This window comes from Theropithecus gelada, chromosome 7b, assembly GCF_003255815.1.
Source record: "Theropithecus gelada isolate Dixy chromosome 7b, Tgel_1.0, whole genome shotgun sequence".
NCBI classification, from domain to species: domain Eukaryota; kingdom Metazoa; phylum Chordata; class Mammalia; order Primates; family Cercopithecidae; genus Theropithecus; species Theropithecus gelada.
In genome coordinates, this window is record NC_037675.1 from 53,987,077 (window position 1) to 54,012,055 (window position 24,979).

The 24,979-nt window shown below is 38.4% G+C and overlaps 1 protein-coding gene across 2 annotated transcripts; it reads left to right on the forward strand.

The window, feature by feature from the left end:
• The first annotated feature begins 1,879 nt into the window (after positions 1-1,879).
• On the forward strand, positions 1,880-23,260 carry PSMC6 (proteasome 26S subunit, ATPase 6). Of its 2 annotated transcripts, none has more exons than XM_025392658.1 (14): positions 1,880-2,006; positions 3,000-3,079; positions 3,173-3,212; positions 3,449-3,501; positions 6,108-6,175; positions 6,418-6,532; positions 8,890-8,977; positions 13,048-13,109; positions 13,196-13,319; positions 14,279-14,340; positions 16,139-16,259; positions 16,388-16,468; positions 19,211-19,282; positions 22,766-23,260. In XM_025392658.1, the coding sequence occupies exons 1-14, from the start codon at positions 1,880-1,882 to the stop codon at positions 22,882-22,884; spliced, it is 1,212 nt and encodes a 403-aa protein (XP_025248443.1). In that variant the 3' UTR covers positions 22,885-23,260. The 2 variants fall into 2 exon arrangements, with proteins under 2 accessions (XP_025248443.1, XP_025248442.1); XM_025392657.1 differs by having other exon boundaries at positions 1,898-2,205.
• Positions 23,261-24,979: the final 1,719 nt, after the last annotated feature.

The window sequence follows — 24,979 nt, forward strand, 5'->3', positions numbered from 1 at the left end:
GAAAAATAGAATGGAATATTCACACAATACCCATGAGAATTGTTCCTAATAAATTTGAAGGCATCCTTTACGTGACTTTGGGTCATTAATTTACATAAGTTTGTACTTTATTTGTATATTTAGGATATACATATTTAAACTCAAACATTCATGGCCATTGGATATACCAAACAGAATCCATTTGGAGAATTTTACTCATTTTTTTTGGACAACAATTAATTGTCCCCAGGAACAATGATGGCAAGAGGTATAGCAACGAGGAACTGTACTGCAAAAATGGGAGTCATTAATACCCTTAAAATAAATATCTATTCAAAAGAACACTATTGAGTACTTACTATGCAGCAAACGTTGTGTTTAGGCATATTATCCTATTTAATACCATGACCCTATTAGAAAAGTGCAACTATTATGATCATTTTACAGAGATATTGAGGCAGTCTGTAATTTTCCCCAAATCACAAAATCTGAAAGTTGACCAGGCATGGTGGCTCACGCCTGTAATCCCAGCACTTTGGAAGGCCGAGGCGGGTGGATCACTTGAGGTCAGGAGTTCGAGACCAGCCTGGCCAATATGGTGAAACCCCATCCCTACTGAAAACACAAGAATGAGCCCAGAGTGCTGGTGGGCGCCTGTAATCCCAGCTTCTCAGGAGGGTGAGGCACGACAATTGCTTGAACTGGGGAGGCAGAGGTTGCAGTGAGCCGAGATTGTGCCACTGCACTCCAGCTTGGGTGACAGAGCAAGGCATAGTTAAAAAAAAAAAAAAAAAAAAAAAACTGGCCGGGCACAGTGGCTCACACCTGTAATCCTAGCACTTCGGGAGGATGAGGAGGGTGGATCACCTGAAGTCAGGATTTCGAGACCAGCCTAGCCAACATGACGAAAACCCCTCTCTACTAAAAATACAAAAATTAGCTGGGCGTGGTGGCGCAGGCCTCTAATCCCAGCTACTCCAGAGGCTGAGGAAGGAGAATTGCTTGAACCTGGGAGGTGGAGGTTGCAGTGCGCCGAGATCGCGCCACCGCACTCCAGCCGGTGCGGCTGGAGCGAGACTTCATCTCAAAAATAAACAAATAAATCTGAAAGTTCTCTCAGACTTCAAAGTTCCTGCCTCAGCCTACTTCAGCATCTTTATCTTGTACCCTACATCTCTACAACCCACCCCCTACTGGTCTCATTGGCCTCCTTTCTGTTCCTGGAAGTGAGCCAAGCTTTCTACCCACCCCGCCCCACCCCACTCCAGGACTTGCACTGTTTAGGTTTTCTTCAGTTGTTGCGAGGCTGGCTCCTTCTCATCTGAGACATCTGTTCTAGATTAATTCTTCCCACCATACTTCTTACCGTGTTTTAATTCCTTCATAGTATTTGTTAAACTCTGATTTTTTTTAAATTTCCCACCAAATGATAAGTAGATCTACCTTTAAGACCTCATTCACTGACTGAATGGATGGATAAAACTGCCTACTTCTCCAGCACGTGGAGGTCTTTGGTATACTGTGTTATACCAAAGGCCATCTGTGTTGTGTCGACAGGCCATCATCGGAACTCTTTTGAGGTATTACACATTCCCTACTTAACTTCCATCTCAGTTTATTACAGAGCCTTTTATACTTCCGGGACAGCAGTGACTTAATACTGAGGCCTCTAAGGGGAAGACCGAGATAACTGAGTCCTGCTTTACCGTTTCGGCCTTCCGGAAACGGTGTGGGTGTAGTCCTCTTTCAGTGTATGTCGGCGCTCTAGGTGAACCGAGACATAGAGGTGGAAGTGGAGTAGAAAGGCGGGGCCAACCGGAAGGGGCGGGTTCATGGGCGAACCCACCCCTCCAGGCCGGGTTTCGTCCCTCGCCCCGCCCCTTCCCCCGCCCGGACGGCCATGGCCATTCCCGGCATCCCCTATGAGAGACGGCTTCTCATCATGGCGGACCCTAGAGATAAGGCGCTTCAGGACTACCGCAAGAAGCTGCTTGAGCACAAGGAGATCGACGGCCGTCTTAAGGAGTGTGAGTGCACCTTTCTTTCCATGTAATCAAGTGCCTCGATTCGCTTCTGCCTCTGACAAAGTAGAAGCCTTTGGCCGAGCCCAGCAACCGAGCCTTAGAGATGACCAGGCCTCGGTGAGGGACAAGGCGCTTTGTCATCCGGCCCTGAGCTTGTGGAGCAGCACTCCTTCGCGTGTAGAAAAGGACCAGTTAAGCCCAGGTGACAGAACGGCCTTGAGGTGGAAATGAAAAAGAAGTAGAGGAGGAGCGGGGAAGTGGGCCGAGGATGTTTCCCAGGTTAGGGTGCAAGGAGGGTAGTGCTGGTGGAGTCCCGGGACTTGAAGAGGGAAAGGCGCTCGAGTCAAGCAAGCTCAAACAAGAGATGAGACTCAGGGAGTCGCTTGTTCTTGGAGTCGAAAGACGGCCGCGGAGCTTTAGAGAGAAGTGTTCCAGTTGTCATAATAACCCATATCGTCTTTTGTCGTGTTTCGTGTTGTACTGTATCAGGCATACAAATTTCCCTTACCTCCTGAGTGCTTAACTTTTTTTTCATTTTCATTGAAATGCATGAGTGGTTTAATTAAATGAAGGAGGACCATATTAAATGATTCTGTGGAGAACTGCATTTGTTGACTTTATTTAGGGTAGAATATCAGAGAATAATCCAAGTGGGTAGGTGAAGAGGTGAGGAAGGGTCTGATTATCATTCGGATTTGTAGTCGCAAATCCTAAGTGTCAGGGTGTCAATATCTGTTAAGAATATAACTTAAGATGTGCTTAAACAAGTATTGCCGATCAAGAAAATAAAAATATGGTGCTTTCTCTGTAACATTTTGTTGTTATACATGCCACCTACTCATTACAAACAGCATTATGTCTTGTATGGTTTGAAATAGTGGATGGGAAACTTAGGTAAAGTGAAATAGACTTACGTAAACAGTAAAGTGAGAAGTAGCCACTTAAACACACTAAGATTACTGTTCAATTGTAAATGTTCAAATTGTATTATTTCAGTAAGGGAACAATTAAAAGAACTTACCAAGCAGTACGAAAAGTCTGAGAATGATCTGAAGGCCCTACAAAGTGTCGGGCAGGTAGGTAATGGAGTTTGGGGAATAGGGGTCATGGTAATTTGCTTTTTTATTTAGCTGTTGCCAAAAAGTAATGCTTTTTATTTTCTTCCTTAGATTGTGGGTGAAGTGCTTAAACAGTTAACTGAAGAAAAATGTGAGTGAATTAACTCATTAATTAGTAAAGAAATAGCCCACCTCTCTCTAACTTTTGAAATGCTTACTATTTTAATGACAATAATGCAGAGAGACAGTATTTTTGCATAGACTTAAGTTTTCCTTCAACTAATGTCTTCTTGGAGGACAGAAATACAACTAAACCCTCTATCAATGTGGATATGTATTTTTTTACTTTCTATTTTTCAATTAGTTATTTTATGTTTTTTCTTCTAGTCATTGTTAAAGCTACCAATGGACCAAGATATGTTGTGGGTTGTCGTCGACAGGTAATACTTTATATTTGTATAGGGCCTGATGATTGACAAAAGTAGTTTCATGTAAGTTATTGTCTCTAATTCTTGAGGCAAGCAGGTCGGGCATTTATTCCCATAACTCACAAGGATGATTTGTTCAGACATAGCTAATTATTAACAAAGCCTAAATTCAAACCATGGGCTTTGACTCCTAGCATTCCGTACTTGCTACTGTATTACATTGTCTCAGTGAGATCTATTAATAGCCACTTAGAAATAAAAGTATTTTAGAACTGGAAAATAGACATTTTAATGTCATTTTTAAAGAGGACTTACAAGTGTTAGATACCATCTGCTACCTGTGTTTATATTTAGACATTCAGAACTGTTACTTGTGGACTGTACCATGGCCTAGGTTAATTTTGTATAAGGTCATTTGGATTAGGGTAGGGCAAGTTGAAATAATTCTCAATTTTATTTTATAGTTATCAACGATCCCAACAAATGACCTCAAGTCATTCAGTAGTGTCTGAAATCAATTTATGTACTATTCTTTAGAAAGTGCCCTTAGATAGAGAATTCTTTTAAATTCATTGGAAGAGCTTTCTCTGTTTTATTGTCATTTCAGGTTCAGGTTTTAAAACGTTCACAGAACATGGCTGTAAAAGATAATTTAATCCAGAAACTAAATCTCATATTAGGATTTTGCCTAGTATATAAGTGGTTGACATTTTCTAAGTCAAAATATTAGATACCTAAACTGACGAGGGGTTTTTATGTCCCTTTCAGGGCTCTGTGGATGCCAAAAGTTGGCATTTCTAAGATATTTCAGGTTGCATGAGGGCAAGACTGTATTTGAAAACTAGAAACATTAGAAAAGCCAAAGTATATGTAAGTTGAGTATCCCTTATCCAAAATACTTGAGCCAGAAATATGCTTTTGATTTTGGCTTTTTTTTTTTCTTCAGATTTTAGAATATTTACATTATACTCATAGAGCATCCCTAATTTAAAAAATCAAAAATTCGACATGCTCCGATGAGCATTTTGTTTGAGCATCATGTCAGCATTCAAAAAATTTCACATGTGGAGCATTTTGGATTTTCAGATTAAGAATACTCAGTCTGTATTCCCTATAGATGTAAACATTGAAATAGCTTCATATTGATCTGTCCTCTTCTTTTTTCAAGTAACCTCACTTCTTAGCCGTTTTTCTTTCTTTAATTGTTATATTAATCCTAGTGTTTTGCCTGTCTTCCTAAATTTGAGCTCTCTGTAAAATCCTGTGACAAGTGGTAATTTATATGATTCTGAAATTGTATTGGCACGCAATTGTTTAAACTATTAAAAGGTAACTTGGCCAGGCGCGATGGCTCACGCCTGTAATCCCAGCACTTTGGGACGCTGAGGTGGGTGAATCACGAGGTCAGGAGATTCAGACCATCCTGGATAACACGATGAAACCCCGTCTCTACTAAAAAACACACAAAAAAATTAGCCAGGCGTGGTGGTGGGCACCCGTGGTCCCAGCTACTCGGGAGGCTGAGGCAGGAGAATAACTTGAACCTGGGAGGCAGAGCTGGCAGTGATCCTAGATCACGCACGCCACTGCACTCCAGCCTGGGAAACAGTGAGACTCCGTCTCAAAAAAAGAAGAAAAAAAAAGTAACTTGGGCTGGATGGGGTGACTCATGCCTGTAATCCCAGCACTTTGAGAGGCCAAAGTGGGCAGATCATGAGGTCAGGAGTTCAAGACCAGCCTGACCAACATGGTTCAACCCTGTCTTTACTAAAAATACAAAAAAAAATTAACCAGGCGTGGTGGCGTACATCTGTAATCCCAGCTACTCAGGAGGCTGAGGCAGGAGAATTGTCTAAACCCAGGAGGCAGAAGTTGCAGTGAACCAAGATGGCACCACTGCACTCCAGCCTGGGTGACAGAGACTCCGTCTCAAAAAAAAAAAAAAACAAAAAAACAAGAGGAACTTCATCTTTGAAAAGTAGCAATATCCTGAGTGTGAGATGGATCTATTAAATTCTATCTAATTTTAGCCAGATATGCCAAGAAGTTATTTAGTATGGTTGAACCTAATGTGTAATGTGCTCAGCATGTGCCTGTCATGTAGCAAAGGCATGAATGATGGTTGCTGGGTTTTGGGACTTTCATTTTAAAGCATTTTAATAAAAATCTCTAAGGGGAAACTGCATGTTTCCCTATTCTCATGAGCATTTAACACACATTCTTCCCAGAAGCTGTACATTTCAAAATAAATCTGATGAGCACACCTTTAAAATGCTTCCCTTTCCTCTCCCTAGAATATTCACTAAGGGATTTTTCTATAAATGCTTTGGTAGCAATTCCCAAAGTCACTGTACCATTGCCACCTCAAGCTTTGCATAGTAGTCATTTCACATTTTACACTGAGATTACACAAAGGGGCATTCTTTTAAGGGGCAGGCAGAAATCACTTTAAATTACTTATTTTATACGCCATTTTGTTAGCATGGAGTTTATAATCTGATATTTGTGTTCTCTCTGAAGGGTAAAAATGAGTATTTGACTTCTAAATATTAAACTCTCGGTAGAGTGTTATTCCTTTCTTAAGTGTTTATGTAATATCTTTTGTTTTACAAAACTAGCTTGACAAAAGTAAGCTGAAGCCAGGAACAAGAGTTGCTTTGGATATGACTACACTAACTATCATGAGGTGGGTTTCTTATTCTATTGAGTTTACCTTTTAGTTTTCACAAAGGGTGGTTTTTATCTGAGATACATGTTTCTTGAGATCACTGAATATTTTGGCACTTTTTACCTTTTACTAGTTTCTAATTAAGCACATCTTTTTGAGATCAGCTGCAGGTGTTTGCATGAGCAAGTTATCTGTATGCTATCTGTAGGCTGAGAGAAAATATATCTTCCAAAATAAAAATACTTACCTTTTCATTCTAGATATTTGCCAAGAGAAGTGGATCCATTGGTTTATAACATGTCTCATGAGGACCCTGGGAATGTTTCTTATTCTGAGATTGGAGGGCTATCAGAACAGATCCGGGAATTAAGAGAGGTTGGTACTGTGTGCTTTGTTCTCTGAGCTTAGGTAATAAATACTAGTAGTTTTAGGATTCTTCACAGGAGAAACAGGATGAAAAAGTACTTTTTGTCTAAATTATCTAAATGGTAGTTAAGAATATTATGCATTTACTATTCTTGCTAAGAAGAATAACACTGAATTTCTAGCTGTGAAAATTACTGTTTTTTTTATATGGAGATAAATTGGTTTTAGAAAAATCCTGCTCTTTTTGTGGCAAAGGAACGGAGAAAAAGCTAAGAATAATTGATGTAATCTGATGTCCTGTGGTTTTGATTATCATAATAAGTTACTTGGGATAATGTGTGCAATGAGTTTTTTCCATAACCTCATTAATACTAGCTTCCCACGCTTACTGAAGGGTAGGGTACCTATTCCTTAAATATTTTATTTTGTTAAAGCTGTTTGCTGCCATTCAAGAAAACCACTGGCTTTAGAATTGTCTTAAATCTTTTAAACTTTTAGGTGAAGAATCAAATCAGGATTGCCTTACTTCATAGCACAGACAGCTTCTTAACTGTTATCTGTAAAGCAAATTACATTGTCCTATGGATTTCATCCTAAATTAGGCTGTGAATATTTAGGAGTTAATGGGAGTAATTGGAATGTCTTACACAATCTGATTTAAACCTTAAGCCAGTTTTCATACTTCAGTACATTAATTTTTTTTGGAACACTTATTAAAAATACAGATTACTAGGCCCTCTGAGTGGTTTTGATGGACTAGATTGGGAGCAGGCACAGAAATTAGCATTCCAGGTGATTATGAAACCAAATTTTTCTTTGACAATACTTGAAGAAGCACTGGTCTAAGTGTAAAAAAAAAAAAAAAGGCAGTTCTCACCTGTATTTAATGAAAGGACAACAAAGGAAGAACAAGTGCTTCATAGAACGGTGAAAGCTTACTTTCAACAGCGATTTGCTGCATTAGCCATAGGAGCAGAAAGAATCCCATGTGTACATGCGGTATCCTTTACTGTCTGCAGATACTTTGCAGTTTAGAGTATTGATTTCTCTCACTTCTGGCTTTTCCCGGTCACACTTTATGCACATATGGACACAACTTTTTTTTTTTCTTTTGAGACAGGGTCTGTTTCTTTTGCCCATGCTAGAATGCAATGGTGCAATCTCAGCTCACTACAACCTCTACTTCCCAGGCTGAAGTCATCTTCTCACCTCACCCTCCCAAGTAGCTCAAGGCATGCATCACCACACTTGACTAATTTTTTTATTTTTGTAGAGATGGGTTTTCACTATGTTGTCCAAGCTGTTCTCGAACTCCTGAACTCAAGTCATCCTCCAGCCTTGGCCTCCCAAAGTGTTGGGATTTACAGGCGTGAGCCACCACACCTAGCCCAACACAACTATTCAATAGAAATTTCTCTCTCGGTTGGTTGTGGTGGCTCAGGCCTATAATCCCAGCACTTTGGGAGGCCAAGGTGGGTGGATCATCTGAGGTCAGGAGTTCAAGACAAGCCTGCCAATAAGGTGAAACCCCATCTCTTCTAAAAATATAAAAATTAGCCAGGTGTGGTAGTAGGTACATGTAGTCCCAGCTACTCAGGAGGCTGAGACAGGAGAATCTCTTGTACCTGGGAGGCAGAGGTTGCAATGAGCAAAGATCGCACCATTGCACTCCAGCCTGGGCAATAGAGTCCGTCTCAAAAAAAAAAAAAAAAAAAAGGAATTTCTCTCTCAAGTTACTGGTACTACAAGTAATTTAAATTGGACTTTCAGATCCTCAATATTTCTAGTCTCCACTTTTCTTCCTTGAATCAATCTTGAGAGCAGAACATACTGTTCTTTTAAAGCTGCTGTGGCAAAACGCCAACAGATAAAAATTTTATATACCTTTTCTCTTGGTATGTTATCAAATCCATCCCCCATTTTAGAATTATTTTGTGTTGTATTTTCAAATGCAAACTAGTATAGATCTTTTGAGTTGTGTTTTTTGTTTATCTGTTCTTTTGACTTAACTGATTTTTTTGTAGTCTAATTTTTAATTGAGGTATAATTTACATTTAAAAAATGTAGATTCTTAAGTGTACATTTCAAATATGTTTGGACAAGTAATATATCTGCATAACCATCACCCCAATCAAGTGTGTGGTTTATTTAAAAAAACACTATTTAAATTTTTTTAGATTTAAGAGATCTTAAATCTACCTAAAGCAAAACCTCTTAATATAAATGGTTTTACCTAGCATGGAAGTCTAGGTCTATTATGAATTATGATGTGTACACCTAATTAAGGTAATATTTGACTTAAAGTATTTGAAAGTACATTAAAAATCTTGACTAACTTTTTAAGAAACATTTAACTTCCTTTCTAGGTGATAGAATTACCTCTTACAAACCCAGAGTTATTTCAGCGTGTAGGAATAATACCTCCAAAAGGCTGTTTGTTATATGGACCACCAGGTTGGTATTGAATTATTTCTACTCCACCAATAAGATAAATGAATTAAGGAATAAAAAAAATGAAAATTTTTTTAATTTTTATTTTCTTTTTGAGACAGGGTCTCTCTATTGCCCAGGCTTTAGTGCAGTGGCACAATCTTGGCTAACTGCAACCTCTGCCTTCCGGGCTCAAGTGATTCTCCCACCTCAGTCTCCCGAGTAGCTGAGACTGCAGGCATGCATCACCATGCCTGGTTAATTTTTGTATGTTTTGCAGAGAAGCGATTTTGCCATGTTGCTCGGGCTGTCTCAAACTCCTGGACTCAAGCGATCTGCCCACCTTGGCCTCCCAAAATGTTGGGATTACAGGCATGAACCACTGTGCGTGGCCATAAGATGGAAATTTGATGTGGGTAGTTCCAACTTCTACTCTGTTCAGAGTGAGAATGAGAGAATATTTATCTCTACTGTTCTTTCAGGCATGCTTAGTGCATTTGTGCCTCACAGTATATTTATCTTAACAGGCCATGTGATTCTAGTTTAATAGTCTTCAAATTGTGGTTCACAGATCTAGAGGTGCTTTCATGGAATCTGTAAGGTCAAAACTACTCTACAATACTAAAATGTTAAGCCAAGCGCGGTGGGTCATACCTATAATCCCTGCACTTTGGGAGGCCGAGGTGGGTGTATCACCGGAAGTCAGGAGTTTGAGACCAGCCTGGCCAACCAACATGATGAAACCCTGTCTCTACTAAAAATACAAAAATTAGCCAGGCGTGGTGGCACACACCTGTAATCCCAGTTACTCAGGAAGCTGAGGCAGGAGAATTGCTTGAACCTGGGAGGCAGAGGTTGCAGTGAGCCGAGATCTTGCTCCAGCCTGGCTGGACTTCTCAAAAAAAAAAAAAAAAAATTTTTTTATATAAGGGAAATGTACCAATAGCCTACTGCTTGACATACATAGCCCCATAATGACACAAAACAAAAAACTAAAATGTTGTTTGGCTCTTCCACTGTGCTGACATTTGTGCTGATGGTGTTAAGAGCAACATGGTTAAAATTAAATTACTTGCACTGTAGTGTGAATCAGCGTTAGTGGCATGAAACAGTACTAGTTAGTAACCATTGTGTTCTTTACTGCCACATACTTGCTGTGTAAAAAAAAAGTCAGTTTCACTTTAAAGTCCTTGGTGAAACAGTAAAAATTATTAATTTTATTAAATCTTCATCTTTGGGTAATATTTTTTGTTCTTTGTGATGAAATGGAAAATACATATAAAGTATTTCTGCTGCATATTGAATAAGATAGTTGTCTTTAAGAAAAGCACTTGTGCAGTTATTTAAGTTGCCAGCTGAATTCGTTGCTTTTTATGCAATAGTGTTTTTGCTTGAATGGACCATTTACAAACATACTGTGGTTATCAGACTGGTTACTGGTTATTAGTTATTGATTACTCAAGACTGGTTTTTGGTTATTTGGCTCACATTTTTTCCAAAGCGAACAAATTGAGCCTGTCATGTTAAACAACTGACACCATCTGTTGCCAGTGATAAAATTTGAATTGTCAGGTGAAAATTAGAATTTTTAAAAACATATATCTGGCACTATGTGGTTGACAGCTTTTTCTTTTTTTTCTTTTCTTTTTCCTTTTTTTATTTTTTTAGATAAGGTCTTACTCTGTTGCACAGGCTGGAGTGCAGTGGCGTGATCATCTTGGCTCACTGCAACTTCTACCTCTTGGGCTCAGGTGATTCTCCCACCTCAGCCTCCGGAGTAGCTGGGACTACAGGTGTGTGCCACTATGCCAGGCTAATTTTTAGTGTTTTTAGTAGAGGCAGGGTTTTGCCATGTTGCCCAGGCTAGTCTTGAATTCCTGGGCTCAAGCAACCCAACCACCTCAGCCTCCCAAAGTGCTGGGATTATAGACATGAGCCACATTGCTCAGCCACGGCAGCCTTGTAATATATTAATACTTAAAGACTTTTCTGATCGGATAAGTCGTGAGAATAACAAAAATTTTTTATATTGTGTAATGAAAAATGTCAACATTTGGAAGATTTCCATAACTCAACCAGTACTTTCCAAATAATCAATACTTGATGTTAAAATATTCATAAGTAAAAGATCCAGTGTGCAGGATAGACCAAAGTATTTTAATGTAACAGCAGTTTCTGTCATAGTCCATGTTGTAAGTAGATAGCTATTATAAAAAAGACAAAAGATAACAAGTGTTTGCAGCATGTGGAGAAAAAAGAAAGCACCCTTGTACACTCTTGGTGCGAATGTAAATTAGCACAGCCATTTTTGAAAACATGGAGGTTCCTCAAAAAACTAAAAATAGAATTACCGTATGATTCAGCAATCCCACTTCTGGGTTTATATCTAAAGGAATTGAAATCAGTGTGTCAGAGATAGCTGCCCTCCCATGATTATTTCACAATAGCCAAGATACAGAAATGGCCTAAAAATTGCCCATCAATGGATGAATGGATAAAGAAAATGTGGTGGCCAGGTGTGGTGGCTCATGCCTGTAATCCCAGTACTTTGGGAGGCTGAGGCAGGTGGATCACCTGAGGTCAGGAGTTTGAGACCAGCCTGACCAACATGGAGAAACCCCGTCTCTGCTGAAAATACAAAATTAGCTGGGTGTGGTAGTTCATGCCTGTAATCCCAGCTACTCGGGAGGCAGAGGCAGGAGAATCACTTGAACCTGCGAGGTGGAGGTTGCGGCGAGCCAAGGTCGCACCATTGCACTCCAGCCTGGGCAACAAGAGTGAAACTCTGTCTCAAAAAAAAAAGAAAAAGAAATGTAAATATACACACTGGAATACTATTCAGCCTTTAAAAAGGAAACCCTGTCATTTGTGACAATATGGATGAATCTAGAGGATGTTATACTAAGTGAAATAAGCCAGACACAGAAAGACAGTTACCACATAATCTCATTTTCGTGTGTTAAAAATTGAACTCATAGAAACCAAGAGTAGAATGGTCATTACTACAAGTTGTGGTGGTGTATGGGGATGGGGAGATGTTCAACAAAGGATATAAAGTTCGCTTAGACAGGAGGAATAAGTTCTAGGTGATTTATTGCATAGCATGGGGACTATAATAATGTATTAGCTATTTCAAAATTGCTAAAAGTAGATTTTAAATGTTCTAACCACAAAGTAATGATAAGCATGTGAGGTGATGGATATGTAGATTCGCCTGATTTAATCATTCTTCAATATATACATATATCATAATTTAACCCATAAATATACAATTTATTTGTCAATTTAAAATTGATTTTAAAAAATTATATTTTGATTAAAATTTTAATGTTGAGAGCAAAAGTACTTTGGAATTTTTTTTTATTTGAGACCGGGTCTTACTCTGTCACCCAGGCTGGCGTGCAGTGGCAAGATTATTGGCTCACTGCAACCTCCACCTCCCGGATTCAAGCGATTCTCCTGCCTCAGCCTCCCCAGTAGGTGGGACTACAGGCACGTGCCACCACACCCGGCTAATTTTTTGCATTTTTAGTAGAGATGGGGTTTCACTGTGTTTCAATCTCCTGACCTCGTGGTCCACCCACCTCAGCTTCCCAAAGTGCTGGGATTATAGGCGTGAGCCACCACACCGGGCCAAGTACTTTGGAATTTTAAATGAAAATTCTATTTAGGATTTAGCTTTCATTTTGGAAAATTTACTTGCCAAACGATTATATTCTTAAAAGGATTTTAAACGTTTGTTTCACATAGGCCGGGTGCGGTGGCCTCTGTCTGTAAGCCCAGCACTTTGGGAGGCCGAGGTGGCAGTATCACTTGAGCCCAGGAGTTCAAGACCAGCCTGGGCAACACAGAGAGACCCCGTCTCTGAAAAACAAACAGACAAACAAAAAACTTAGCTGTGCGTGATGGCACGTGCCTGTGATCCCAGCTACTTGGGAGGCTGAGGTGGGAAAATCGCTTGGGCCTGGCAGGTCACGGTTGCAGTGAGCTCTGATCTCGCCACACTCCAGCCTAGGTGACAGAGTGATTGCCTGTCTCAAAACAAATTTTTTCTACCTTACCATCTAATTAAGACTTCTTTTTGTCATTCTTAGGTACGGGAAAAACACTCTTGGCACGAGCCGTTGCTAGCCAGCTGGACTGCAATTTCTTAAAGGTAAAGGGAAGATTATTTTGTACTTATTGAAATTTAATTTTACTTGAATTGTCTTATATTTACCTTCCTGTTTTTCCTTTAATCAGGTTGTATCTAGTTCTATTGTAGACAAGTACATTGGTGAAAGTGCTCGTTTGATCAGAGAAATGTTTAATTATGCCAGAGACCATCAACCATGCATTATTTTTATGGATGAAATAGATGCTATTGGTAAGAATAACACCCTTGTTGAAAGTTTTAGGACTTTTTTTTAAATGTAAAAGAACAGCCGCGCACGGTGGCTCACGCCTGTAATCCCAACACTTTGGGAGGCTGAGGTGGGCGGATCACGAGGTCAGGAAATTGAGACCATCCTGGCTAACATGGTGAAACCCCGTCTCTACTAAAAATACAAAAAATTAGCTGGGCGTGGTGGTGTGCACCTGTGGTCCCAGATACTCGGAGGCTGAGGCAGGAGAATGGCGTGAACCCGGGAGGCGGAGCTTGCAGTGAGCCAAGATCGCACCACTGCACTCCAGCCTGGGTGACAAAGTGAGACTCCGTCTCAAAAAATAAATAAATAAATAAATAAATAAAAAATAAATAAATGTAAAAGAACCTTTTTCCCCCCCTCTTAATCTGTAATTGTGACTTGTATGAAGTAGATACCACAATGAATTAGATGTTACTTTAACCAGTTTTAATAACCTTTCATGGCCGGGTGTGGTGGCTCACGCCTGTAATCCCAGCACTTTGGGAGGCCTAGGTGGGCAGATCACGAGGTCAGGAGATTGAGACCATCCTGGCCAACATGGTGAAACCCTGTCTCTACTAAAAATACAAAAATTAGCTGGATGTGGTGGCATGTACCTGTAATCCCAGCTACCGAGGAGGCTGAGGCACGAGAATCACTTGAATCCAGGAGATATAGGTTGCAGTGAGCTGAGATCACACCACTGCACTGCAGTCTGGCGACAGAGCAAGACTCCATCTCAATAAATAAATAAACCTTTCACTTTAACAAAATGAGAAATGTTACACCAAAATCAAGTCTAACTTTGTCAGCATAATTCTTACTCTTTAGTTTTCATCTTAATGTTTTAAGCACAGACTGTTATGTTCTGTTTTCTTAAATGATGGTTACAGAGGAAAAGAGTAATGCATATAAATTTCCAACTCTACTATTTTAGGTGGTCGTCGGTTTTCTGAGGGTACTTCAGCTGACAGAGAGATTCAGAGAACGTTAATGGAGGTAATATTTAGTAAAGGGGGTTTATAAAGAAACCAATGTTTATTAAATGAAGAACTGAACATTGTATATTTGATAGTCAAAATATATAGAACATTTTAAATGAAATATAAAATTTGAAAATCTTGTCAGGAACGAACATGTTTCTCTATCACAAACTCTAAGAAAATGACTACTAGAAAATAAGGCTATCTGCCAAATTCCATTTGGTATATACCTGTACTATTCTGTGTGTTTTGAGCAGATCAGTCATTCATATATTTAAATTGATTCTTATGAATGTGATCTTGTGGTAGTTTTATGAAGACATTTTATGTAATGGTCATATTAAGACCGTTGGCAATAAATGAGCTATAATTATGTATGCAGCTGCTCTAAAAATTATTTTTTCTCTCACTTTATTGCTGAGACTGAGGCAATTAAAATAGTTTTGATAATTGAAGAGGATAGTTGACACAATGAAAGAATGCACATAAAGCTTTCCCCCAGTTTTACCTTTCCCCACTCCAAATTCTGTGAAAGTGATGGCAAGAGTCCAAATACATTTGCCACTTCAAATAGAAACTAGGTAGCATGGGAAATGCAGTGTGAAATTCTTTCTTCTTAGGAGTATTTGAAAAATCTCTTTTCATAAATTATACAGATCTGCTCAGAAGATACATAGTATTTGGAAATTAAAAAATATCTTAGAAACCTTAAATTGAGATATTTTTAAATGACACAAATGCTAATTTTATTCAAGTATCTAAACATATCATCAACTAACACATTGTCAGACTAGCTATATTTTAGTTTGTTAAATGCAGTAAGGTTTTTCATTTATTCAAGAAAACTTTAGAAATTGAGACAATATTTTTTATGTCTTTCAATATTTCTGTGTACAGAATTATTTGAAAAAATAGACCAGACATGGTAACTTCTGCCTGTAATCCCAGCACTTTGGGAGGCCCAGATGGGCAGATCATGAGGTCTGGGCATCAGGACCAGCCTGGCCAATGTAGTGTCTCTACTAAAGATACAAAAATTAGCTGGGCGTGGTGGCACGTGCCTGTAATCCCAGTTATTCAGGAGGCTGAGGCAGGAGAATTGCTTGAACAAAGAGGCGGAGGTTGCAGTGAGCTGAGATCGCCCCATTGCATTCCAGCCTGGGCAACAGAGCAAGAATCTGTCTCAAAAAAAAAAACAAAAAACAAAAAAAAACAGTCCCTCAGCTACTCAGGAGGTTGAGGTGGGAGGACTGGTTGAGCCCAGGAGGCAGAGGTTGCAGTGAGCAATGATCAGGCCACTATACTCCAGCCTGGGTGACAGAGTGAAACTCTGTCTCAAAAAAAAAAAAAATTATGGGTTTACTATCAAATTTGTAGAAAAATCTTTGTATCCAGTTATCCTAATATAAATGTTGTATCTGACATATCATAAGCACTTTATATATTGGATTTTATTATTAGCTTTTATTTTTAAAAAAATTGATAAAATTTTGGACATTGGAAATTAGATCCACATAGTTTAATTTCATAATTCTTGACATGATGGAAGCCTTCAGATTTATTAAAACTACCTGGTAGCTATAGAAAGATACATAGCTATTAAAAGGCACATAATCTAGCTTAGAACTTTGAGGCTAGAAAGTATATCCCTTTATATAATAGAGAGAAAATTAGAATTCTATCAAATGACCATTCTGAAGATAGAACATATCTATCAGTAGACAATACATTTCATGGCATTAGATACATAAAAGGTGCATGCTATTTTTTTAATGGTTAGAATGTTTGTAAAATCTGATTCTTAATATTCTTAGTTACTGAATCAAATGGATGGATTTGATACTCTGCATAGAGTTAAAATGATCATGGCTACAAACAGACCAGATACACTGGATCCTGCTTTGCTGCGTCCAGGAAGATTAGATAGAAAAATACGTGAGTTAAGGTTCTTCACCTACTACCCATTTCCCTTTGTGCCCATTTGTTTTTCCATGCTTCACTTCACCTTCCACTGTATTTTATAAAAGATAAAACTGGACTATAAAATAATTTTTTATTTTCAGATATTGATTTGCCAAATGAACAAGCAAGGTTAGACATACTGAAAATCCACGCAGGTCCCATTACAAAGCATGGTGAAATAGGTAAGGAAGTCATCTATTTTATATGTATTTACATTTGGTAAATGAAGAAAAATACTGTTAGAAATTACTGATAGTTTCCTAAATCTGGTTTTAAATTCAGCAAATAGTTATTGAGCATCTACTATATGCTAGGAACCATTGTAAGTGTTTTGTAAGGGCTGACGATATATCAAGGAACAAAACAGACAAATTTCTGCCATTAGATAACTTACATTCTTGTTAGGAAAAAACAGATAAAGTTAGTAAAACAAAGGATAATAGATGATGATAAGTGCTATGGAGAAAAATAAAGCAAGAAAGTGGGGGGTGGGCATGGTGGCTCACTCCTGTAATCCTAATGCTTTGGGAGGCCAAGGCAGAAGGATCACTTGAGGCCAGGAGTTTGAAGCTGCAGGGAGCTATGATCATGTGACTGCACTCCAGTTTGGCAAGACCCTGTTTCAGGGGAAAAAAAAAAGAAAAGGGGGATAGGAAATTAGGGAAGTGCCAGGAGCAGGCATGAGGATATACATTTTTAAACGACAGGGAGGATTAGCATAGGGAAGGACTGACCAAGAAGGTAATTTTTTAGAGATAGGGTCTCACTCTTGCCCAGGCTGGAGTGCAGTGGTGTGATCCCAGCTCACTGCAACTTCTGCCTCCCAAGCTCAAATGATCCTCACACCTCACCCTCCTGATTAGCTGGGACTGCAGGCACACACCACCAACCCCGGCTTGTTTTTTTGTAGGGAAGGGGTTTCAACATGTTGCCCAGGCTGATCTTGAACTACTGGGCTCAAGCAATCTGCCCACCTCGGCCACCCAAAGTTCTGGGATAACAGGCATGTGCGTCTGTACCCGGCCTGGTTTTTTTGGTTTGGTTTTTTTGTTGTTGTTTTGTTTTAAATTTATTCCTGTTAAATGCTGACAATAGGTCAGATAAAGAGTTCTCAGAGTAGACCTTTGGATTTAACTATGTGGAGGTAATTGATAATCTTGTCAAAAGTAGCTTCTTGGGAGTGGTGGAGGTGAAAGCCTATTTCAGATGGGTTTCAGAGAGATTGAGAAGAGAGGCATTGAGTTTAGACATTTCTTTTTTAAGAGTTCCACAGAGGGGACAGAAGAAGTAGAAGGGGAATGCTGATGAGGATTTGGCAGAGTTTTCTTTAAGATGGAAGAGTTTACAACCCCCTCTTTTTTTTTAAATAATGCTGCTGGGAATGACCTAGGAGAAAGAGAAATTGGCAATGTTCTTTCCTTGAAGACGGATTGGCCCTATGTATATGTGTACTTTTATGAGACTGGAGGAAAGGCAGAGTACATAGATGCTTATGAGGACAGGTTCTTAGTGCAGGAACTTGTAGAAGTGTTTTTTTCTGAATGCTTCTGTTTTCTCAGTGAAGTAGAATGCACATTCAGAATGAAGATAGGGAAGTATTAGAGATTTGAGGACAGAGGAGAAGGTATAAAGTCATTACCTATGGAAGTGAGGGATTGGACTAGGGTACAGGCCAGTAAAACATGGCTTGTGAGCCAAATTCTGCCTGCCCTGTGTTTTTGGAAACAAAGTTTTGTTGTAACCCGAGCATGCTCATTTATCTGTTGTCTATGGCTGCTTTCCTACTAGAATAGCTGAGTTGAATAGTTAACAACAGAAACCATATGGGCTGCAAAGCATACAGTATTTACTCTCTGGCCCTTTACATAAAAAGTTTGCTGACCTCCAGACTAGGGAAATCTAGTATAATTTCCAGGCAGCCTTAAAAACTCTTTAGAAGTTAATGGTCTGAAATAATGACAAATAGCTGATTGTTGCCTTTCACTATCTTCATTGCTCCTGTTAGAGAGTTTTTAACTGGAAAGACTGAACTGAACAAAGGATGTCAATGAATAGGTTTCTTCCACAAATACTGAACTCTTGCTAGATGCCAGATATTGTGCTAGCCTTGGGAATTCTTGCTCTCAGGAAGCTTACAATGAACTTAAACCTGATTAAAGACAATTCATGAATATCTGTATGATTTCAAATAGAGAACGACATGCCCTATATTGCCTGACCAAAGAGTGCATCATCAAAGTTATTCAAACTGTAGTAGCCTGTGCTGTCTTATTTCTCTTACTATTCTGTATCAGATCCATTGCTGCTACCCTAATCCTATAGCTCTTCGATTCATGTCTGTTATGTGGGTGGGTGGAGAACTCACTTTATTACTGCTACCATAGATCTGATACTTCACCACTTGAATCTTGCACAGAAACCAGAGAAGCTAGCTAATGCCTGCAGTAGCATTCAAAAATTCCATGTGATACAATTATGTCTGATTACTTTTCAGTTTTGCTATACTTTATATTTGGCTTGTATGATTAAACAAAATAAATTCCATTGTTATAATTGGTTTTGAGTGTTATAGGTTTATTCAAATTAAAGATTTGGTTACAGTTTTGATAAGAGTCATAGCTTAACAGGTATCTGGAGTTCACATGTGCATAGCTATTTCACTGTATAAAAATAGGTTAAGGTATTTTGAGATTTTGGTGATATTTCCTGTTTTTAAAGTTTCAGGGGTGTGTCTAATTCTGCTTGGTACTGGTTTATTTAACAGAAGTCTTAGTTTTTGGATATTAATATTGTGGAATGTTAACAGAGGTGATGTCTAGCTGTTCAAACTCAAAGTAAGCTCTTCAGTTTAAATTTTCGATGTGGGCATAAATCAAGTAAAGGTCTAATTTTTAAAACTAATTTCCAGTATTTTTTCTAAACAGATTATGAAGCAATTGTGAAGCTTTCAGATGGCTTTAATGGAGCAGACCTGAGAAATGTTTGTACTGAAGCAGGTAAGGGTTTAAAGTACAGTTTTACTATTGATTTTTATTTTTAAAATTTGCTGAAATTGTTTTGAGTTTGTCCAAAAGCAGAGCCTACACTTTGCAAGGATTTCGGTTCATGCTGTTCTTTTAGGAATTGATTCCAGGAAATAGGAGAAACAGGGTAAGCGAGATGGAAAGAGGGAAAGCTAATATGAGCGTGCACCATTGAGGTAGGTGCTGTAGGAAAGGGAGGTTAGATCTCAGAGAAACGTACAGAATGCCTACTAGGATCACCCAGCTGAAAGTTGGGAGACTAGAACATTGATTTACCAGTACTCATCCCCCATTGGATGAGATTTGCCCTTGGTAGTGTTAACTCCTTTGCACTTCCACATGCCTTAGGGCAGAATGTGAAAGGAGAGGCATGTAATAGAACACTGGCCCCCTGAAGTAAGTCTGAGGCTCTACAGAATTGCCTACCACACCTGTGGCTGAAATTAGAATGGGCAAGCACCAGAGGTATCTGCTGCAAAATGGATCATGTATGTTGTCTGGTACTAGTCTATGAGCAGTGTTTTGAAAGATTGATTTATGAATTATGTGATCATGCCATTTGTATAAAATGTAGTATTTAAATATAATTCTCTGTGGGTTGTGTGATACTTTTTTTTTTTCACTTCTACATTGTATGTAAAAATTGTGTGATGCTATTTTTATTTCCAGTACCAAGTAGCTTTCATCCCTACCTAGAATCATTTAGTTTTTGTCTTCCATACAGAATCTTTAAATAGAAAAAATAAACTTCTACAGTATAGTTACTGACTTTATAGGTTATAGATTTTCTTAAGTATTAGAATATGTGATTTCCTCTTGCTTTTCATATCATGTTTACCCTTAGTAAATTCAACACAGTGTTTAAAGTGGCTGCTCAGGGAGGGCTTCTCAGTACAAGTATCTTCATGGGTATTGGGTATGCTGTGAGTCAGTATCTGCATCAATATGCAGCTCGGATACTTCCGTTCACGTCTAGAAATGCTGTCAATACAAATCAGGGTAAATCATGCTCACAGAGCCTTATCAATAAACTAAACTGTTTAGAGGTAAACCATCATATAGCTTGAACAAGTTAGAGTAATTTATGACATTCCCTTTCCAAAATATAAACCAGACCAAATTATTATCAGAAGATTGTTTTGGTTAGATTGTAATCCAAATGCAAGCTGTGCAGTGAACTTAAAGGCTGTTGCTATCAAATTATATGCTTTTTTCCCCTTACATATTCTTACAAATTTACCTTTAGTTATTGCAAATGAGCTATAACTTCTGTGTGGATTAAAATTTTAGTTTTTTAAACTAGGTGGGATATTCACATCTGGAAGCATACTGAAATTCTTACTTTCTTTTTAGACTTCAAGCCTTTTTTGTTAACATTTTTCTGTAAGTTAAAATACGCTTGATTCAACTATAGTTGCCCTTCCTGTTCAGGTCCTGACATTTTCTTTTTTTGGATTAGAATATATCTCTGTTTTATTTTTTCTTTTGAGATGGAGTCTCACTCTGGCCCAGGCTAGAGTGCAGTGGCATGATCACTGCTCCCTGTAGCCCAGACCTGATCATTTCTCCTTTATCTCCCAGTAGCTGGGACTACAGGCATGCACCACCACACCCAGCTAATTTTTGTATTTTTTTGTAGAGACAGGTTTCACCATGTTGCCCAGGCTGGTCTCAAATTCCTGGGCTCGAGTAATCCACCCACCTGGGCCTCCCAAAGTGCTGGGATTACAGGTGCAAGCTACCAAGCCTGGCCAGGCATCTCTTGTGCAGATTTACTCATTCACTAAAGAGATTTGGAAAACAGCCATGTGTGCAGGGTTTACAAAAATAACTTACCTAGTTTCACTGTAGCTTTCTAAACAAGTTTTGAAACTTTATTTTTTTAAAAATCAGTCATTTCCATTCACCTGGTTTCTAGGACAACATAGATTGTTTCCTTATGTAGACATCTAGAAAGGAAAGAAGATAGGAAATAATCCTTGAAATCTTCTATTTTAACTCCCTTATTTTATGTAAGTGAAAATTCGATGCAGGCAGATCCTCAATGGAAATATAGAATTCATTTAATTAGTAAACAGCAATAACCTTATCTGCTTTAGTTTATCATGAGTTAGGATTATCTCAAAATCTGGGACCCATATCCATGACACAACTAATGTTTAATAAACTACATACAAGGAAACTTTCACCTCTTTGTCAAATAGTATTTGAGAAGGTACTTGTCAAAAAGTTGAAGGAAAAAATTGAGTTGTGATACTCAAATATGAATCAAATAAAAATACCAATTTGTACATAAATTAGGTAAATTTTAACACATGAATAATGACTCTGAATTTTGCTAAAACCCACTGTTGGCTTTCTGTGTGATTCCCTATTCTCAAAGTTTTTGATTATTAACAAAGAATGGCTATCAAACTTACTCAAGATTTTTTTTTCCCCATAAATGTGTGCCTTCTAGCAAATTGCTTCCTGTCAAGTTAAATTATGCTTAAAATGTGTACGTGTTGTTGGTAGTTTTGATTTGTTTCGATTATTTATGCTTGTTTTTAGTAGGACCTACAGTCAGATACAGGGACCATTTGAGCCTGATTTTATTTTATTTTTTTGAGATGGAGCCTCACTCTGTCACCCAGACTGGATTGCAGTGGCATGATCTTGGCTCACTGCAACCTCTGCCCCTGGGTTCAAGCAATTCTCCTGCCTCAGCCTCCCGAGTAGCTAGGGTTACAGATGCCCACCACTACGCCTGGCTAATTTTTGTGTTTGAGACGGGGTTTTACCATGTTGGCTAAGCTGGTCTCAAACTCCTGACCCCAAGTGATCTGTCCACCTTGGCTTCCCAAAGTGTTGGGATTACAGTTGTGAGCCACCGTGCCCAGCCTTGAACTGGATGTTAAATATTCATATAATTGTCTCACCTGTTTTTGTTTTAGAAAATAATCACACCACCACTATGGATTTTTTTGGGTTTTTTTGTTTTTGAGATGGAGTCTTGTTCTGTTGCCAGGCTGGAGTGCAGTGCCGCGATCTCGGCTCACGGCAACCTCCGCCTCCTGGGTTCAAGCCATTCTCCTGCCTCAGCCTCTCGAGTAGCTGGGACTACAGGCGTGCGCCACAATGCCCAGCTAATTTTTTTTTTTTTCTTTTTTTTCTTTTTTTTCTTTTTTTAGTAGAGATGGGGTTTCACTATGTTGACCAGGATGGTCTTAATCTCTTGACCTTGTGCTCTGCCCACCTTGGCCTCCCAAAGTGTTGGGATTACAGGTGTGAGCCACTGCACCCAGCCTGTGGATTTTAATTGAGAAAAGATGGTGGTTTTTAGCAAATTGGAACTACTGGCTTAGAAGTAATAAATCTAAACTTCACATTTATTCCATAGAATTACATTGTTTTTCTTGTAATGAGCATATAATTCATATGTGATATATAGCAGTCATGTGGTTTTATTCTCCACAGGTATGTTCGCAATTCGTGCTGATCATGATTTTGTAGTACAAGAAGACTTCATGAAAGCAGTCAGAAAAGTGGCTGATTCTAAGAAGCTGGAGTCTAAATTGGACTACAAACCTGTGTAATTTACTGTAAGATTTTTGATGGCTGCATGACAGATATGGCTTAATATAAAAATAAAGTTAAAGAAAATAATGTATGTATTGGCAATGATGTCATTAAAAGTATATGAATAAAAATATGAGTAACATCATAAAAATTAGTAATTCAACTTTTAAGATACAGAAGAAATTTGTATGTTTGTTAAAGCTGCATTTATTGCAGCAAGTTACAAAAGGAAGAGTGTTGAAGCTTTTCATATTTGCTGTGTGAGCATTTTGTAAAACATTGAAAGTTGTTTGAGATAGTGGTATAAGAAAGCATTTCTTATGACTTATTTTGTATCATTTGTTTTCCTCATCTAAAAAGTTGAATAAAATCTGTTTGATTTAGTTCTCCTACGTATACTTGTCTTTTCTAAGAGTACATTTACTATGGTCCTTTAGGTTCTTTAGCAAGTAAACTATTTGATAACCCAGATGGATTGTGGATTTTTGAATATTATTTAAAAATAGTACCCATACTTGGTGTTCATAAGATCATCTTCTTAAATAAAACATGGATGTGTGGGTATGTCTATACTGCTCCTTCCAGATAGTATTTACCTATTCTTCATTTACTGTGATTAAGCTCATTGTTGATTAATTGAAAATATACATGCACATCCATAACTTTTTAAAGAGTATGATTCAATGGAATATTTGCTAATATGTGACTTAGTTTTCTTGGTTTATGTAAGATGATAGGTCCCTGTTGAGGATGTGAAGGTCTAGACTCTCTTCCAGGAAATATTATAACATACACACAATTTTGCATATACTGTACTTTCAGGAAATGTATTGTTTCCCAGGCTCATCCAAGGACTCTTTAGGTATCTATGGATACCTGGCTAAGAGTGTATGATGTAGGGGATGTAGGAGTGTCAGAAATGTTCAAAACAAGATTTCTGTTACCTATACATGATTCTTTCTCGTATCATCTGGCAATAAAACTATAACAGTACACAAAGGAATCATTAGGCATAAATAGTTATTAAAGATGCTGGTGAAAAGAAAAGACAACTTCAGTTTCATAAACACTAAAGAACCAAAAATACATGACCTAGCTAATTACACAATAATTCTTCAAATTAAAAACTTCCTAGCAGGATATTATGTGCCTTTTTTTAATTTTAAAAGACGAAGAACAGTTAAAATAGTGATAGAGAAAATGGAGTGCTCAAGTTAGCCATCTAATACTCAAATTATACAGTTCTGTTTCTATGTGTTGGCAGTGCATTTTATGTGACAATATAAAAAGAATGTCGGGGGAGGTTTAAGTCAAATATCTACGTGATCTTTTCACTTATAATTTGCATTTCGTTAATGAGTGACTTGCCTTTTACCTTTGTGGCAGTGGTTATTTTTTAAAGAATCAATTTGGTGTACAAATCCTTTCTTTTCTGTTTTTGAGACAGAGTTTTGCTCTTGTTGTCCAGACTGGAGGGCAATGGCACTATCTCGGCTCACTGCAACCTCTGCATCCCGGGTTTAAGTGGTTCTCCTGCCTCAGCCTTCCAAGTAGCTGGGATTACAGGCATAGGCCACCACACCCAGCTAATTTTTGTATTTTTAGTAGAGACGGGGTTTCTCCATGTTGGTCAGGCTGGTCTCAAACTCCCGACCTCAGGTGATCCGCCCACTTCAGCCTCCCAAAGTGCTGGGATTACAGGCCTGAGCCGCCGTGCCTGGTCCAAATCTTTTCATTGTGGGTTTACAGGCAAATGCCACCACGCCCAGGGAATTAAAAAAAAAAGTTTTTTGGGGGGGGTGTCTTACTATTTTGCCCAGGCTGGCAAACTCCTTTTAAAATATATTAAAATCCATGTGGTTTATTAATTTTATTTCAAAATATAATAATTAGTGGAATAAGCTTTACAGTATTATATACAATTAACTGAGTCAGCTATCAGTTCCTTTTTCTGATTTTTTTCAGTTGTCATTCTTGATGTTTTCTAGGTAATCTAAACGGAGTCGTATTTTCAAGTACTCTTAAAATACTTTTAAGATTGTTAAAGCATTGAGCCGTTTAATTCTTTGCTTAAAGGTGATGGGTGTTTCATTTTCTGTATGGCACTACGTG